This window comes from Sander lucioperca, chromosome 6 (assembly GCF_008315115.2).
Source record: "Sander lucioperca isolate FBNREF2018 chromosome 6, SLUC_FBN_1.2, whole genome shotgun sequence".
In the NCBI taxonomy this organism is placed as follows: Eukaryota; Metazoa; Chordata; class Actinopteri; order Perciformes; family Percidae; genus Sander; species Sander lucioperca.
In genome coordinates, this window is record NC_050178.1 from 15,606,956 (window position 1) to 15,622,522 (window position 15,567).

The 15,567-nt window shown below is 40.2% G+C and overlaps 1 protein-coding gene across 1 annotated transcript in view; it reads left to right on the forward strand.

Moving 5' to 3' along the window:
* The window catches only part of ube2v1 (ubiquitin-conjugating enzyme E2 variant 1), a 30,836-nt gene extending 15,524 nt beyond the window's left edge, over nt 1-15,312 (forward strand). The window contains exons 3-4 of the mRNA XM_031277246.2: nt 10,092-10,217; nt 14,089-15,312. Of these exons, the coding sequence (XP_031133106.1) occupies nt 10,092-10,217; nt 14,089-14,235 (273 nt within the window). The 3' untranslated portion in view covers nt 14,236-15,312. The remainder of the gene's footprint in view (nt 1-10,091; nt 10,218-14,088) is intronic.
* The last annotated feature ends 255 nt before the right edge of the window (nt 15,313-15,567 follow it).

The following is a 15,567-nucleotide window of genomic DNA, read 5'->3' on the forward strand; positions in this document are numbered from 1 at the left end:
GTTTTTTGAATTTAAAACAAACCTTTATTTTATTCCAAGTATTCAGTGTGTTCCGAACAATAAAGTTATTTTGGACTTGCAGTTTTACCTTCTTATACAGTGAGGAAAATAAGTATTTGAACACCCTGCTATTTTGCAAGTTCTCCCACTTAGAAATCATGGAGGGGTCTGAAATAATCCAGAAATCACAATGTATGATTTTTTAACTATTTATTTGTATGATACAGCTGCAAATAAGTATTTGAACACCTGTCTATCAGCTAGAATTCTAACCCTCAAAGACCTGTTAGTCTGCCTTTAAAATGTCCACCTCCACTCCATTTATTATCCTAAATTAGATGCCCTGTTTGAGGTCGTTAGCTGCATAAAGACACCTGTCCACCCCATACAATCAGTAAGAATCCAACTACTAACATGGCCAAGACCAAAGAGCTGTCCAAAGACACTAGAGACAAAATTGTACACCTCCACAAGGCTGGAAAGGGCTACGGGGAAATTGCCAAGCAGCTTGGTGAAAAAAGGTCCACTGTTGGAGCAATCATTAGAAAATGGAAGAAGCTAAACATGACTGTCAGTCTCCCTCGGACTGGGGCTCCATGCAAGATCTCACCTCGTGGGGTCTCAATGATCCTAAGAAAGGTGAGAAATCAGCCCAGAACTACACGGGAGGAGCTGGTCAATGACCTGAAAAGAGCTGGGACCACCGTTTCCAAGGTTACTGTTGGTAATACACTAAGACGTCATGGTTTGATAATCATGCATGGCACGGAAGGTTCCCCTGCTTAAACCAGCACATGTCAAGGCCCATCTTAAGTTTGCCAATGATCATTTGGATGATCCAGAGGAGTCATGGGAGAAAGTCATGTGGTCAGATGAGACCAAAATAGAACTTTTTGGTCATAATTCCACTAACCGTGTTTGGAGGAAGAAGAATGATGAATACCATCCCAAGAACACCATCCCTACTGTGAAGCATGGGGGTGGTAGCATCATGCTTTGGGGGTGTTTTTCTGCACATGGGACAGGGCAACTGCACTGTATTAAGGAGAGGATGACCGGGGCCATGTATTGCGAGATTTTGGGGAACAACCTCCTTCCCTCTGTTAGAGCATTGAAGATGGGTCGAGGCTGAGTCTTCCAACATGACAATGACCCGAAGCACACAGCCAGGATAACCAAGGAGTGGCTCTGTAAGAAGCATATCAAGGTTCTGGCGTGGCCTAGCCAGTCTCCAGACCTAAACCCAATAGAGAATCTTTGGAGGGAGCTCAAACTCCGTGTTTCTCAGCGACAGCCCAGAAACCTGACTGATCTAGAGAAGATCTGTGTGGAGGAGTGGGCCAAAATCCCTCCTGCAGTGTGTGCAAACGTGGTGAAAAACTACAGGAAACGTTTGACCTCTGTAATTGCAAACAAAGGCTACTGTACCAAATATTAACATTGATTTTCTCAGGTGTTCAAATACTTATTTGCAGCTGTATCATACAAATAAATAGTTAAAAAATCATACATTGTGATTTCTGGATTTTTTTTTATTATGTCTCTCACAGTGGACATGCACCTACGATGACAATTTCAGACCCCTCCATGATTTCTAAGTGGGAGAACTTGCAAAATAGCAGGGTGTTCAAATACTTATTTTCCTCACTGTAATTAACAAAAGGACAATCCCGTAGTGTCAGTGCACCACAGTTTCTAGACCCCATGTCAATCCCAAGTATTTGTAATGTCTGGCTTCACCCATTCATATATGTACCAAATTTGTGCGGCCCAATGGTAGAACCGCATATTTTGTACCCCCAGTCCACCTTGCTCTTTGCTTCTCTGTAGTTTACCTATTTTCATTCTGACCTTTTTACCTTGCCAAATGAATTGTGTAAACATTTTATCGAAGTCTGTGAAAAACCTGTTGGGGAGTGAGTTTGGTAACAACAGTAGCGTATGAGTGCCGCTGTGAGGAAAAGCGAGAGGAAAAAGAGATAACAAAGTTGATGTAACGTGAGTTAAAAGTGAAAAACAACAAGCTAGAACTTCTCAAGACACGGTGGCTTTATCTATTGTCAATACTGCCGGTAAAGTGAATGCCGTTACCCCGGAAAAAACATTGGCTTAAACCTTACATGTTGCAGCCCGAGTGCTTCCAGTCTAGCAGCTGAGCAGACAGAGAGCTGAGAGGGCGACTCGGCAGTCCGCTAACTTGTTGCTCTCTCTACCAATATAAGCCACTCTGTTTTAGGCTACGAAACGTGCATGCAGGCTGAAATTCAACTGTGCCGTTTTATCGGGATAAAGCTATAAACGGAAGGAAACTCCGTTAGTTGCTAGGCTAATTTGCAATGGTAAACACTGCAGCTGTAACGTTAATGTGTCTACCTCAGCTGAGAACAGAGAAATGTCTTTGCCTTAAAGACATTTCTCCGATAGAAGACATTACACAGTTAGGCTACTCTCACTGCATAGGCCTAATAGTCAAAACGAATGGAATGTTATTATGTGTCATGGAACATTGCGCTCCCCAACTCGCGAAAGGTAGGATTTGCTCCATCTTTTGATGATAAGTTTTGTTTAGAAAACCTTGAATCCATGTAAGACACAATGTCATCAGACACAATCTATGTCATTAGAATCATTGAATCCATGTCATTAGAAACAATGAATCCATGTCATTAGACACAACATGCACACATGTGCAGGCCAATGTCTTTTTGTGGTGATGACGGTGACGAGCTCAGACTCGCAGTAGGCGTCACGTGACCGCGGTAATGCGGTAACCGTCCCAGCCCTACTGGCCAGCTGTATGATATTCAAAAGCCTCCTGATGTTATTAGAAGAGCGCCGTCCTTTAATGAAGCCTGTTTGATCAGGTTTTACTAATGTTGATATGAGTGGTTTGACCTCAAAGTTAAAACCTTGGCTAAAATCTTTGCATCTACTGTATATTAATGAGCGAAACTGGCCTGTAGGACGCTGGGTCTTCAGGGTCTTTATTTTTTTTCAGGATCAGACTGATATTGACTAATGACATTGTTTCAGGTAGATGGTGGGCAGTATTGAAACTATAATTATAGGTTCTGGCCAGATAGGGAATGAGCTTGTCTTTAAAAGCCTTGAACCATTGCACCGGCATCCCATCTGGGCCCGGGGATTTTCCACTACCCATTAAGGCCAACGCCTTTAATATTTCCTTCTCCTGAATCGGTTTGCCTAAAGATTTCTGTTGCTCCTGAGTCAGCTTGGGTAATTTAATTTTTGAGAAAATGTTTCGAGTCCTTCTTTGGTGCTGTTGTCAGATTTTTATATATATATATATATATATATATATATATATATATATATATATATAATTTCTTTCGATATGACATATATGAAATGGTAAATCCTCTAATATAAGCCTTTGCTGATTCCCAGAGAAATTCAGGATTTGTTTCACTGTTGTCATTCACGTCAAAAAATAGTTTTATCTCCGTTTCCATCTTCTAAATTCCTTGTCATTATGTAAATATGATGGAAATTGTCACCTCAGTCTGCCTGATGTGGCTTTGCTCAAGACTAAATCCAAATAGACTGGGGCATGATCACTGATATGAATAGAACCTATACTGCATGCTGTCACCTGTCCTATGATCTGTGGCGGTATTAAAAAAATAGTCAATTCGCGAGTACAAATTGTGTGGGTCAGAATAGAACGTGAAATCCTTGACTGTTGAGATCAGAGTTCTCGCCTGCACGCATCTGTTGTAGACCTGTCTAATTTATTGTCTAAACAGCAATTAAAGTCGCCACCCAACAATGTAAGAGGGCATTTGTATTCCTCCAATACTGTTGCAATCCTGGTCCAAAATGAGGGGGACGGTGGATTAGGTGCATACACGTTCATTATAGTAATAGGAGTACTATAAATTGTACCATGGACAATAACGTATCTGCCCTCAGGATCGGCAGAACAAGTATTAAGTGCAAATGGGACGGCCCTGTGAATTAAAATGGTGACTCCTCTGCTGTTAGAGGTATATAACGAGTAATAAGCATGGACTACCCAGTCTCGTTTAAGTTTGTCTTTTTTGAGAAAGCTTAATATTTTCTTTCACTTTATTGGACGATGGATCCCTTTTACGTTAAATGTGCAAAATGTAATACTATTTATACTTGACATTTACCACTTTTTCCTGTTGTCACAGAGAGATCTAGAGTTCTAGTGGTGCTCTGGGCGTCCGCATCATTTGACCCTAGCCTACCCAGCTTGTATGGAGATTCCCTTCTGGTGGTGGTGAAAAGAAGCGTTTAACTACACTTAACAACAAAAAACAGAAAGGGCACACGTGAAGCCTCTTGGCCTCCAATATCTTTCCCTCCTACTTAATCTTGAAACAAACACTAGTAGGATGAGCCAGAGCTCCCCGGACTTCTACATTTTATGAAAACATCCTTCAGGGATAATAATTATACAGTAATCACTATCAACCTTATTGTTACCTTACTAGGCCTTTCAATGCAGCCACAAACAAAGGTGGCATGTGTCGCCTGACCCAGGATAGATATATTCTCAAGAGGAGAAAGATGTCCATTCACCTCCTTTTGTATGACGTTTTAGCTGCCTGGCCATCATGAGCGAGACTTGGTGTTTTAATTTCAGATTACTTTGCAACTGTCCCTCCATATTTTGTTTTTCTGCAGCTCCTCGACATACCTCTGTGCTTCACCTGATGTTTTGAAGAGCTGGGCCTTGTTAACATGTCTGAGTCGCAGCACTGCGGGGAAAAGCATCCTGAAGGGAATCCCCAGCGCTTGAAGTGATTTTACCTCTTTACCTCCGCAAACTCACGGCGCCTTTTCTCCACCGTGGGTGAAAAATCCTCAAAAAGGTGGATTCGGTTCCCGGATGTCCGAATTTCACCCATGCATCGTACCTTTTGCATGACCAGCTGCTTATCTGCGTAGTTGTGGAGACGGATACATACCACCCTCGGCCTTGTCGACTCCGTCTACAGCTGTGCTGGCGTGCGATGGCACCTGTCCATCTTGAGCCAGTCGTTTTTCACCGCGAGGTTCAGGATTTTTGGCAGCCACGTCTCAAAGAAGCCTTTAGCATTGTCCCCCTCTATACATTCTGGCAGGTTGACGATTTTAATGTTGTTATGTCTAGACCTGTTCTCCTGGACCTCTAGCCTGTTAATGGCCTCACTCAGCCGAGCCTCTTCACGCTCAAGTTTGGCTAGCAGCTGCGACACAGTGTCTTCTGTATCGGAGATTCTCTGTTCTGCGTCTTCCACTCTCCTTTCGACAACTTTTACCTTTTTGCACACCAAGCTCACTGATCTGATTGAGTTTCGTATCCAGACTGGAGCTGAGTTTGGCGAATACTGCTTCACTTATCTTAGCCACCAGGCCGTCTATCTCCTCTTCCTCCGCCATTTTGTCAGGACTGCTGGCCGCTGGTCCCGGCTGAGTTTTTTGAGATTTGGGTCGCAAAACTTGTTTGTTTTCAGGTGTTTTTGCCCAGAGGTCATGTAGTGACATTACTTCTCTGGTCGTGCAATTTTAGCTGTATTAAGCTATCTCTGATGTTGAATGTTCAAAATCGTATATATTCCGGGAGCTCGACTCTGGCACTCCTTCTCGTGCCGCATCACGTGGCCCCTCCTAAATTTAATTTTCTAAAAATGGGCCCTTAAAACTTTTGTTCACAAAGTAGCACATTTTGTTTACAAAGGTCTTAAATTATTTCTTGTCCTTTTTGTAGGATTAAATAAATACTGTATCCTCATAAATGTTGCTTCACCTTTGTAGGGTATGTGAATGGTCAGTGACTACACTGGCATTTACATTGGCATATTATATTACATATTATCGTATATAAGATGGAACTAATTGTAACACCTCTTAATGCACAAGTTTTATCTATTTTGTATTTTTAGTTTCATAGCATAAGAGCTCTTTATGCGACAAATGTTTTATTTATTAACATTAGGGTATTGGGGTGGTCCGTTACTCCGTTCAACATTACTAACAATTTATTGATAAGTAGAAAATGTATTTAAAAATACTTTAAGCACTTTAAAGCATAAATAATTACATAATTATTAAATAATTAAAATTTGAAGCAGAAATTAAAAACCTAGTATACTTTTTCTGTTCAAATTAATGAAATCATTTTGTGTGTAAATGTCCCCTCATATTCCTTTTATTAAAGAAAAACACATTACAGTTGTGCTCATAAGTGTACATACCCTGAAAGAATTTGTCAAATGTGTACCATTCCTTTAAGAAAACACAAGTTATCAGGAAAACTTGTTACTTTTATTTTAATGGGATGCAAATTAAACTATGAAGCATTACAGAATAGTGTAATCATTAAACAAAACGTAGCAATAAATAACATAATGAGATGGTCCCAGTTCAAAAGTTTACATACCCTTAGATCTTAATACTGTGTATTGCCCCCTTTTGCATCAATGACAGCTTGCATTCTTTTGTGATAGTTGTAGATGAGTGCCTTTATTTTCTCAGATGGTAGAGATGCCCATTCCAGGTCCTGTAAATTCTTGGGTTGTCTTGCATGGACTGCACGTTTGAGTTCTCCCCAAAGAGGCTCAATGATATTGAGGTCAGGAGACTGTGATGGCCACTCCAGAACCTTCACTCTGTTCTGCTGTAGCCACTGAAGGGTTGACTTGGCCTTGCGCTTCAGATCATTGTCATGTTGGAAAGTCCAAGTGCGTCCCATGCGCAGATTTTGGGCTGATGAGTGCAAATTGTCATCCAATATTTTCTGATAACATGCTGCATTCATCTTGCCATCGACTTTGACTAAATGTCCTGTGCCTCTGTAGTTCACACCCACCCAAAACATTACAGATCCACCTCCATACTTCACAGTAGGGATGGTGCACTTTTCGTCATAGGCCTTGTTGACTCCTCTCCAAACATAACGGTTATGGTTGTGACCATAAAGTTCAATTTTGGTCTCATCACTCCAAATTACTTTGTACCAGAAGTTCTTAGGCTTGTCCAGGTGCTGTTTGATATATTGTAGGCGTACTGTTTTGTGGCATTTGCGCAGTAATGTTTTTTTTTTTTGGCAACCTGACCATGTAGCCCATTTTTGTTCAAGTGCCTCCTTATTGTGGATCTTGAAACAGTCACACCACTTTCTTGCAGTGAAGCCTGTATTTCAGCTGAAGTACCTTGAGGGTTTTTCTTTGCATCCCGATCAATTTTCCTTGCAGTTAAGGCTGAAATCTTTGTTGGTCTGCCTGACCGTGGTCTCATATCCACCAAACCACAAATTCTCCATTTATTTATCAACCTTTGAACACTACTGACTGGAATTTTCAAATATTTGCATATCTTTTTATATCTCTTTCCTGATTTATACAGTTCAACTACCTTTTCTCGCAAATCCTGTGACAGCTCTTAAGGGAACTTACCTTTAAAAGCCAATTAAACCTGGCTGGGTGTGTCAATTTGTGTGTATATTATCAGGCCAAAGATTAAAATTAAGGGTGCTCCGATCAGGATTTTTGGGGCCGATCACCGATTGCTGTGAGCAGTATCGACCGATACCGATCACCGGGTCTATTTGAAACCTTCTATTTATCATGTCATATATTTATCATATATTAATTTTAATATTCTTAACAACAATGCATAAGTATTAAAATTAACAGAAGATAATGTATTGTGAATTGTCAACGGTTTACTTTTATTGACAGGAAACGTTCAACATTCCACTTCTTCTGTTAGAAACACACCTTAAACAGCTTAGAGCTTAACATATAGCTAAAGCCTTATTCGGAATAAATTACAAAAAAACTGTCAGTGTGTCTTTAGTGTGTTCTGAGCAGGGTGGGGCCACTTACATTTTTTACCAGCCACTTTTTCCAGAATTCAAATTTATAAAAGAGAGTGTACTATCATATTTTGAATTGCTTTATTAAATTATGTTTTATTATTAATACATATTTTATTAATATAATGTATTTATTATGTGTTAGTAGCTTGTTGATCTTTACATTTTTTAAGTTAATTTCCTATCCTGGCCTGGGACACACATTCATACGGTTTGATAAAGGACTTATTGGACTTTAACTTATCATTGATTTTACAATAACGAGTGTAGCTCATGGATGTATTAAGTGTAGCTGTCCTCAATTTAGGTCATCCTGTACGTCTCATCTCCGGTTTTTCCTGCATCCACCGTGTGTGTGTGTGTGTGTGTGTGTCTGTCTCGTCAGTCGCGGGGTAGAACTGAGCAGCAGAGAGCCAACAGGATTAAAACGGCAGCAGCTTTCAAGCGACTTCAACATCGTTACAGTCTACATTGACGTTAAAATGTAAACAGGTTGGCAGGACGGTCTGAAATGTTTTGCATGGTCTTTCGCTGTACGTTTTGTCAATGTGCCACTTGTTTGAAAAGTACCTTCTCTTTTTCTTTACTTCGCCCTCAACAGCTTGTACATCCATAGCTACTGCTGACTCCGCGGCGGGCCTCTTAACACCGGGGATATGTCGCCACATTTTTTAACAGATAATTTTCCTTTCGTCTCTACCTCAGCTCAGCTAGCTAGCTAGCTAGTTACACGGCGTCCCGGACTAGCGCTGAAAACTAGCTACTCGACTATGCGTGGTCAAAGCCCCGGCTGTGAACGGTTTCATTTCCTGTAAGTTCTTCACAATAAAAGTCCTCCATTATTTTGGTATTTGAATGTTTTTATTATGAAGCAGCAAAATCCGGAAATGTTAGGGATTCATTAGCAGTAACGTAACGCGATTCCTATAAGCATTGTGCATTGTTACTTAGCAACAGCATTCTTTGACAAAAACTGTCCAATACATTACAAGGATACAAGGCTAATTTCCCACCCTGGTTCCGAGGCACTTTTTTTGACCAACTCGGGGAGACTGATCAGTCCAACTGCTTTTTCTGCCAACGGTCGGCCGTCTGGTTGGTGTGTAACTTAGCTGCGTATAGAACATTTCCTCACGAGTAGTGCGTCATCTGATCGGCCTTTATGGAGACCACCGATCAAACTATTTAAAGCCTTTATCGGCCATAACGATCGGTTCCCGATCAATCGGCGCACCCTTAGTAACGTTAGCTTATTGGTAGCCTGCAGCTTAACTATTCCAGACAAGGATGGCCACTGCCTGAGTCCGAGATGATGTAGAAGCAACAGAAAATCTTCCTGCTTCCCTGAAGTCACTGGTATAGCAACATTTTGCCTTCCCCGTGAGTGAGTTATGGAAACAAACATCGAAGCACGTAGGCTCCGACTGGACTCTGTGGTGCCTTCAGGTACGCTCATTAAACAAAAAAAGTTCAGAGAAACTCAAACTGTTCATAAATTTGATTGAATTTCTGCTCATTCACATCCGCCTTAGTATCGACAACGGCCAAATGAAAATTCTACACATGCTGAGAAATTTGCAATTGGTGCATCCCTATTTCAAATGCCATGCTGATCTTGTGTTGTGAATTTAAGGCAGTGTCGCAAAACGGTCGGCTTCATTGCTGAAGTCCGACAACACAGAAAAACAGCCAATTCAAACAATGTATGAATTTACATACAAGTTTATTTAATATTGAAAACAACACATCTATGCTACTCACTATCAGGTTTTGGATTCGCTCTAAGACAGATTGAGAAACACTGTTGTTTTTACCAAATCTACTCGCGGACCACCAGGGCCTCGCTGGCAGATCACCAGTAGTCCGCAAGCCCACTCTTTGAGGAATACTGACATACACAATGCAGCAGTAATATTAATCCAGAAACACCATATATAATAGGAAAACACTGACAGGGAACATTTTACTGCACAATAACATTTTTTTACTTTTTGCTGATAATACTTGCATACTTTTACTTTAGGGTTTTGAATGCAGAACTTTTACTTGGAGTGGATGATTTTCAGTGTGGTATTAGTACTTTTACTTAAGTATTCAGACTTTAGGATCTGAATGAATCTTCCACCTCTGTATATTTGACGGTATTGAAAATCATACCTTTGGGAATTCTGAATTCCACTGTATACCGTAATATCTTGATACTGCCCAAGCTTAGCTAAAGTAATCTTTTCTTTAATTGCAGACTGTCTATGAAGGCAGGATATACAGTCTGAAAATAGAATGTGGATCCAGATACCCAGAGTATCCCCCTCATGTCCGCTTTGTGAACAAGATCAACCTGAGCGGCGTTCACAATTCAAATGGTGTGGTGAGTATCCAAATTTCACCACCTACCACTCTTTCCTGTTTGATCTAGATTATAAGTTTAACTGTAAGTGTTTATTATTAGTTGTATGCAATATGAACATAATTTACCAAAAACTACTCTGGCAGTAGTAGCCCCTGCTGCCAGTTAAATTTAAGGCTGAATCTCATTTCTCTGTCTTACCCTTTGTATGTATTACAAATTTATGTATAAAACTAAAAAAGGACGCACAAGACCACAAACAAACAAAAAAACTACAGCTATTCAGAAATTCCAGACCCCAGTCTGATGCCTGTTGGCCAGTAACCTTTCCCTCCAACCCCATTTCTTTCATTAGTGTCCTGTATCATAACCAACAACAATGTACAGGTGCATGAACAGGAATGAATTACACATGATTACAATAATACAGTACCAATACAATATTGAATGGCTACAACATGAACGCAGAAACTTCTGCTCGTTTTCAGCCCGAAAGTGGATCAGCTGCCGCTGCTAGTGGAGTGTCGTTAAAACTGTAGACATGCATGGAGTCCATTCAAGACAGAGAAATGCAGGACTGTTGTGCAGCAATGTAACGTTAGCGTAGCAAACTAGCGATTTTTAAAAACGTTTCAATTAAGAACATGGTTGCAAATATATATGTACAGGACTGTGTAGAGCACAAAACAAGACTCGTAATTTTTAAATCAATTCTTTAAGCCGAAAATACTTACATATATGGGTCTCTCTGGTCGCCGTTGTTGCCGGCTGCGCAGTGTATTCTGGGTATCCCTTGCTTTCAAGTAAGCTTGCAACTTTGCTTAAAACTAAGGGGTATCTACCCCTTCCCCTTAGCCCTACCCCTTGATCAAAATGAGAATTGGGAAAGCCCTTACTCTCACATGGACGCGCAAAACTAAAGGGAAGGGGTAAGGGGAAGGGGTAAGACAGAGAAATGAGACAGCCTAAGACTCGACTTGTGCTTCAGCCTCAGTGGTAGCTTTTAGTAATAAGTCGTTGGAGAGTTGTTGGCTCACTACTAGGGTGCTCATGTTAGAAACACTGATTTAGTAACTTTGTTCTGTCATTGGGGCTGTACAATTAATACAATTTGGATTTCAATTTGGGCTCCTAACGATCACAAAAAACAACGTAATCGAGAAAAACAAATATTTTGCACATTACGTTTTGCAAGCAAACTTACTTTGTCTTGTGTTCTGAAAGAAAAAGAAAGTTCAAATGGGAAAGGTATTAAGTAGGGCTGAACGATTTTTGAAAATAATCTAATTGCGATTTTTTTCAAAAATATTGCGATTCAATATGCGATTATTTTTTAAGCTCTTTGTATTCTGTATTATTCAACAAAGACAAGCAATAAATCATTGTATAGTATGAACAATACAAGATTAGATAGATTAAACAAACTGTTCTTTCCTGGAGGCCAGGCCTGTATGTGATGATGAAATTAGGTGATGCATGAATTTATATGCCGTGGGATTAACTGTACTAATAAAACCGTTGAAACAGCACAGCCACGCTGCTGTGAAAGCTCCCCGAACGTAATTTATCAGAGTCTGGTTGTTACCCCTCCCCGTGGCAGTCTCCTCCACTCCATATCTTTATAACGGAGATAGCTAACTGGAGCTAACCGCTAATCAGAGCTAATCGTTGCTAACCGAGCCTTCAGTTCTGCGTGCCTGTATCCATTAACTGCATGTATGGACTTGAGCCCGAATAAAACCCTTCATTTTATTAAAATGGCTGTAAAAGTTTTAAACTACAACTCTGAGTTGTTTGAATGACAGCGTAGCGTGGTAAGTTGATGCTTTCTCTGCAGGTGGAGACTGATTTGCTCTTGCGAGTCACGTGACCAAATCGCAGCCTTTGCGATTAGGAAATCGCGTCTTAACATATCGCGATATTATCGCAAATGCAATTAATCGTTCAGCCCTAGTATTAAGGGTAATTTCAAAGTTTAGATGTTTTCACTGTTGATGTGTCACTGTTTAAGTTCAATAGATGCAACATCTTTCCAAAAGTCAATAAGTAATCGTGTTATCCTTTTGAACTCTGCAATAGAAATAGTCCGCCAGTGCCTACATTAGTAATTTTGCTTATTGTGATGTCATTTATTGGAGTATCTTTAAATGCTTCATATCCCTAAAACAGTACAACCTAAGCAAAAAGTTATGTACGTCAATAAACCATAATAGTTAGTAGTAAATAATTAAAAGAAGTAATAAAGAAGTATTAAATTGTCATAAATAAAAAATAAAAAAAGATTGTGTTTTCATCAAATTTTACTATATAAACAGACAAAACATATTGATCCACCACTAGTTATCAGCACGTTTTGGACTGGATGTCACGTAACGTGATGATGTCATCGCGAGCGTACAACGTGATGACACAAAAGACAAAAGCCATAGCTTTCTGCAGTAAAAAGAATGAATGAGCTAGCTGTTATGGTTTTTATTTTATTTTTTAAAGAGGATCATGTTAACAACGACCTCCTGTGGACCCCACATGGCGACCAGTGGGAGGTCTGTTCTCTAAGGGTTAAATAATCGTGATTTCAATATTGACAAATTATTGTGATTATGATTTTTTAAAATAAGCATGCAATTTTTGCTGAACCGCCCAGGGAGCGATAGTTCATTCCCTAATTTACCGACGTGAGTCTGTGGAGGGAAAAGTTCGCTGTGTGTCTCGGGTGCAAAATAGGAACGATACATGCGTCAGTGTACAAAGTCAATTGCGCTGGGTGCAAGATAGGGCCCTCTGTCTCTTTTTTGTTAACACTGAAAATATCTGGGGTGATTAAACTTCCATTGAAAGAGGAGTATCTATTTAAGTATCTAACACCCAGTGTTGGAAAGATTGAGTGATGAGGGAGCCAGAGAGAGGAGCTCACGACACTCAAAACACACAATTTGTATTGATGAGGTAAATCAAAAAGTTATATATTTGATCAACAACTGTGTATTCAAACTCAAAAATAAAATAATGTGCTGTTTGCTTATGGCCAGGCAAAGCAGCCTGTATGGAATTTCTTTCTTTCTTTCTTTTTTTTTTTTTTTCTTCAAAGAAGTGGTCTCCGCTCTCTGCTGTCACTCTACCTTTCTCAAAAGTAAGGGGAGCGGTACCACAGCATGTAGCAAATGTCGGAGCTAACATTAGCATTTATGTAAAAAAAAGCAAATACATGACCTATGACATTGACCAACTCTGGCAGACTTGCCCTCTCCTCGCTTTTCAATGTGAAAAAAAATTAAAAAGTTGTCAAATTTGCAGGTCTCACATATGCGACTAGTTGTAAAAAGTACTTGCACTGTCTCAAAAAATGGTCGTAAAATGCAACTATTTGATTACTTACTTAATGACCTGTCAAACAAATGGGGGTCTGAAGAGAGCATTTTTGATTTGATTAGTGAAGTTGTTCAAACCATTATCTCTTCATGATGAAATATGCTTCTAAAATGTCGTCATTGTTGTATTTTTCCAAAACGCTCACACACCCAGGAGCATTGCCTGCTGCAGCTGACTGATTGTTAGAAGTTCTCGTGACTGAGGACTCCTCTGCCCCCTAAAATCCTCTCACACTTACTGTAGGAGCTAGTTTAGCCCTAAAATACAAAGCATGTTATTACCTTTTAAACCAAATACTTTATTGTAGGAGTTACTTTTAATTCTGCCAGTTAGCCTACTTTTAGCTTCTAAAATTGGTTTTACAATTCTGCATATATTTTGATTTAAGAATCTCTCAAAAATACTTAAATTGCACTCTTTGTGCCAACACACTGCTTTAGCCTAGCATTCCATATATTTAACCTTAATGCCAGGGTGCACAATTGAGGCCATAAATCCCCCCCATCTCCTCCTCTTCCTTCAGGTGGACATAAAGACACTGACAGCGCTGTGCAGGTGGAAAAACTCCTACAACATCCGGATGGTGCTGCAGGAGCTCAGACAGCACATGATGATGAAAGAAAACAACAGGCTTTCCCAGCCGCCTGAAGGCCAGGTGTACAGCAACTGAGGCACCTGCTGCTATCCCTCCCTGTCATTCACACACAAACACATGCAACTCTACTACTTTCAGTCTACACAACCATCATGTTATCCAAGACTCTCGACTCCCACTTCCTCCCTCAGGAGCCTACCATTGGACAGAGAGAGGGATGTGTGCCCAGTCATCCATTAAAGTTCACAGTGCAGACCAGACATACAAAACACAAATACTGTACTCATGTTATTTTTTTAATATCTTTTGTGTGTTCTAAATCCAGATTGTAAAATAACACCTGATGACCTGAGTGTACCAATTATGTGCCCGATTCTTCGCAGGTGGTGACAAATAGTCCCTGTTATATGGGTATTGTGGTGATGCTTTTGAATCCACCCATTACTCCGCGAAATAAATCTGCTTCTGTAACCACAAACCAAAAGGTTTGGATTACTCTGGGTTGTTTTTTAAACAACAGACCATAATGTCTTGCAGTATGATTCCCCTCATAGAGAAGAAAATGTGCCCCCCAAACAATGCTTTGCTTGGTCTCCCAGGCCCCGTTAGTCTCAAATTCCCCAGCTTCCGCCATCCTGACGATGTGAATTTCGCGGGCCTTCCTTAAACAAGTGCATGTCTAGTACACGGGAATAAACTGCTTTTATTCCCGTGTTTATGCCCTGTTGATACACACATATGTATCAACAGGGCACTGATGGCTCATTACTCATGTTCTCAGACTTGTCTTCTGTGTGCCATATGGGTCATAGCGCTTTGTGATGGTGATTGATTATTAGCAGCCAGTGGTTGGGGTGGGGGGCTCCAGGTCCTTGTGCTTTCTCTCTTCAGAGAACATAGTGCGCTTGGCACCTTTTTAGAAACAACACTGTACTGTGGCCTGTGCTGAGCAGGAGGATCTGTGATTTTTTTGTTTCTTCAGTCGATGGGCTGACCTGTGTATACTCCATGCTGTCTCTTCTCTCATACAGTGAATGCCCACTGAAAGCAATGTATGGCTTTGGATGTTTATTTTATAACGGGTTGAATCTAATCAGGGTGATGGTGACCTGTTGCATGGTTTCATTTGAATTAAAAAATATTACTTTTGCACGTGTTTGTGTCATGATTCTATTTCAGTACACTGCATTCCAGTGGTACAGCTATACAACTTCTGCTGGAAACAATAGTGGTTGCTCATGACAAAGTAAGTCAATGTAGTTATAAGCTAAAATAAGTAGCTCACCTTGTAAATCATAGGTTCAAAACTTTTCAAGTCGGTCTTAAAATAATTGTCATATACATATATGGGCTCCTGACTTAAAAAATTGTCAAAATTGAAGCAGCAGGCCAAGATTTCCTGACTTT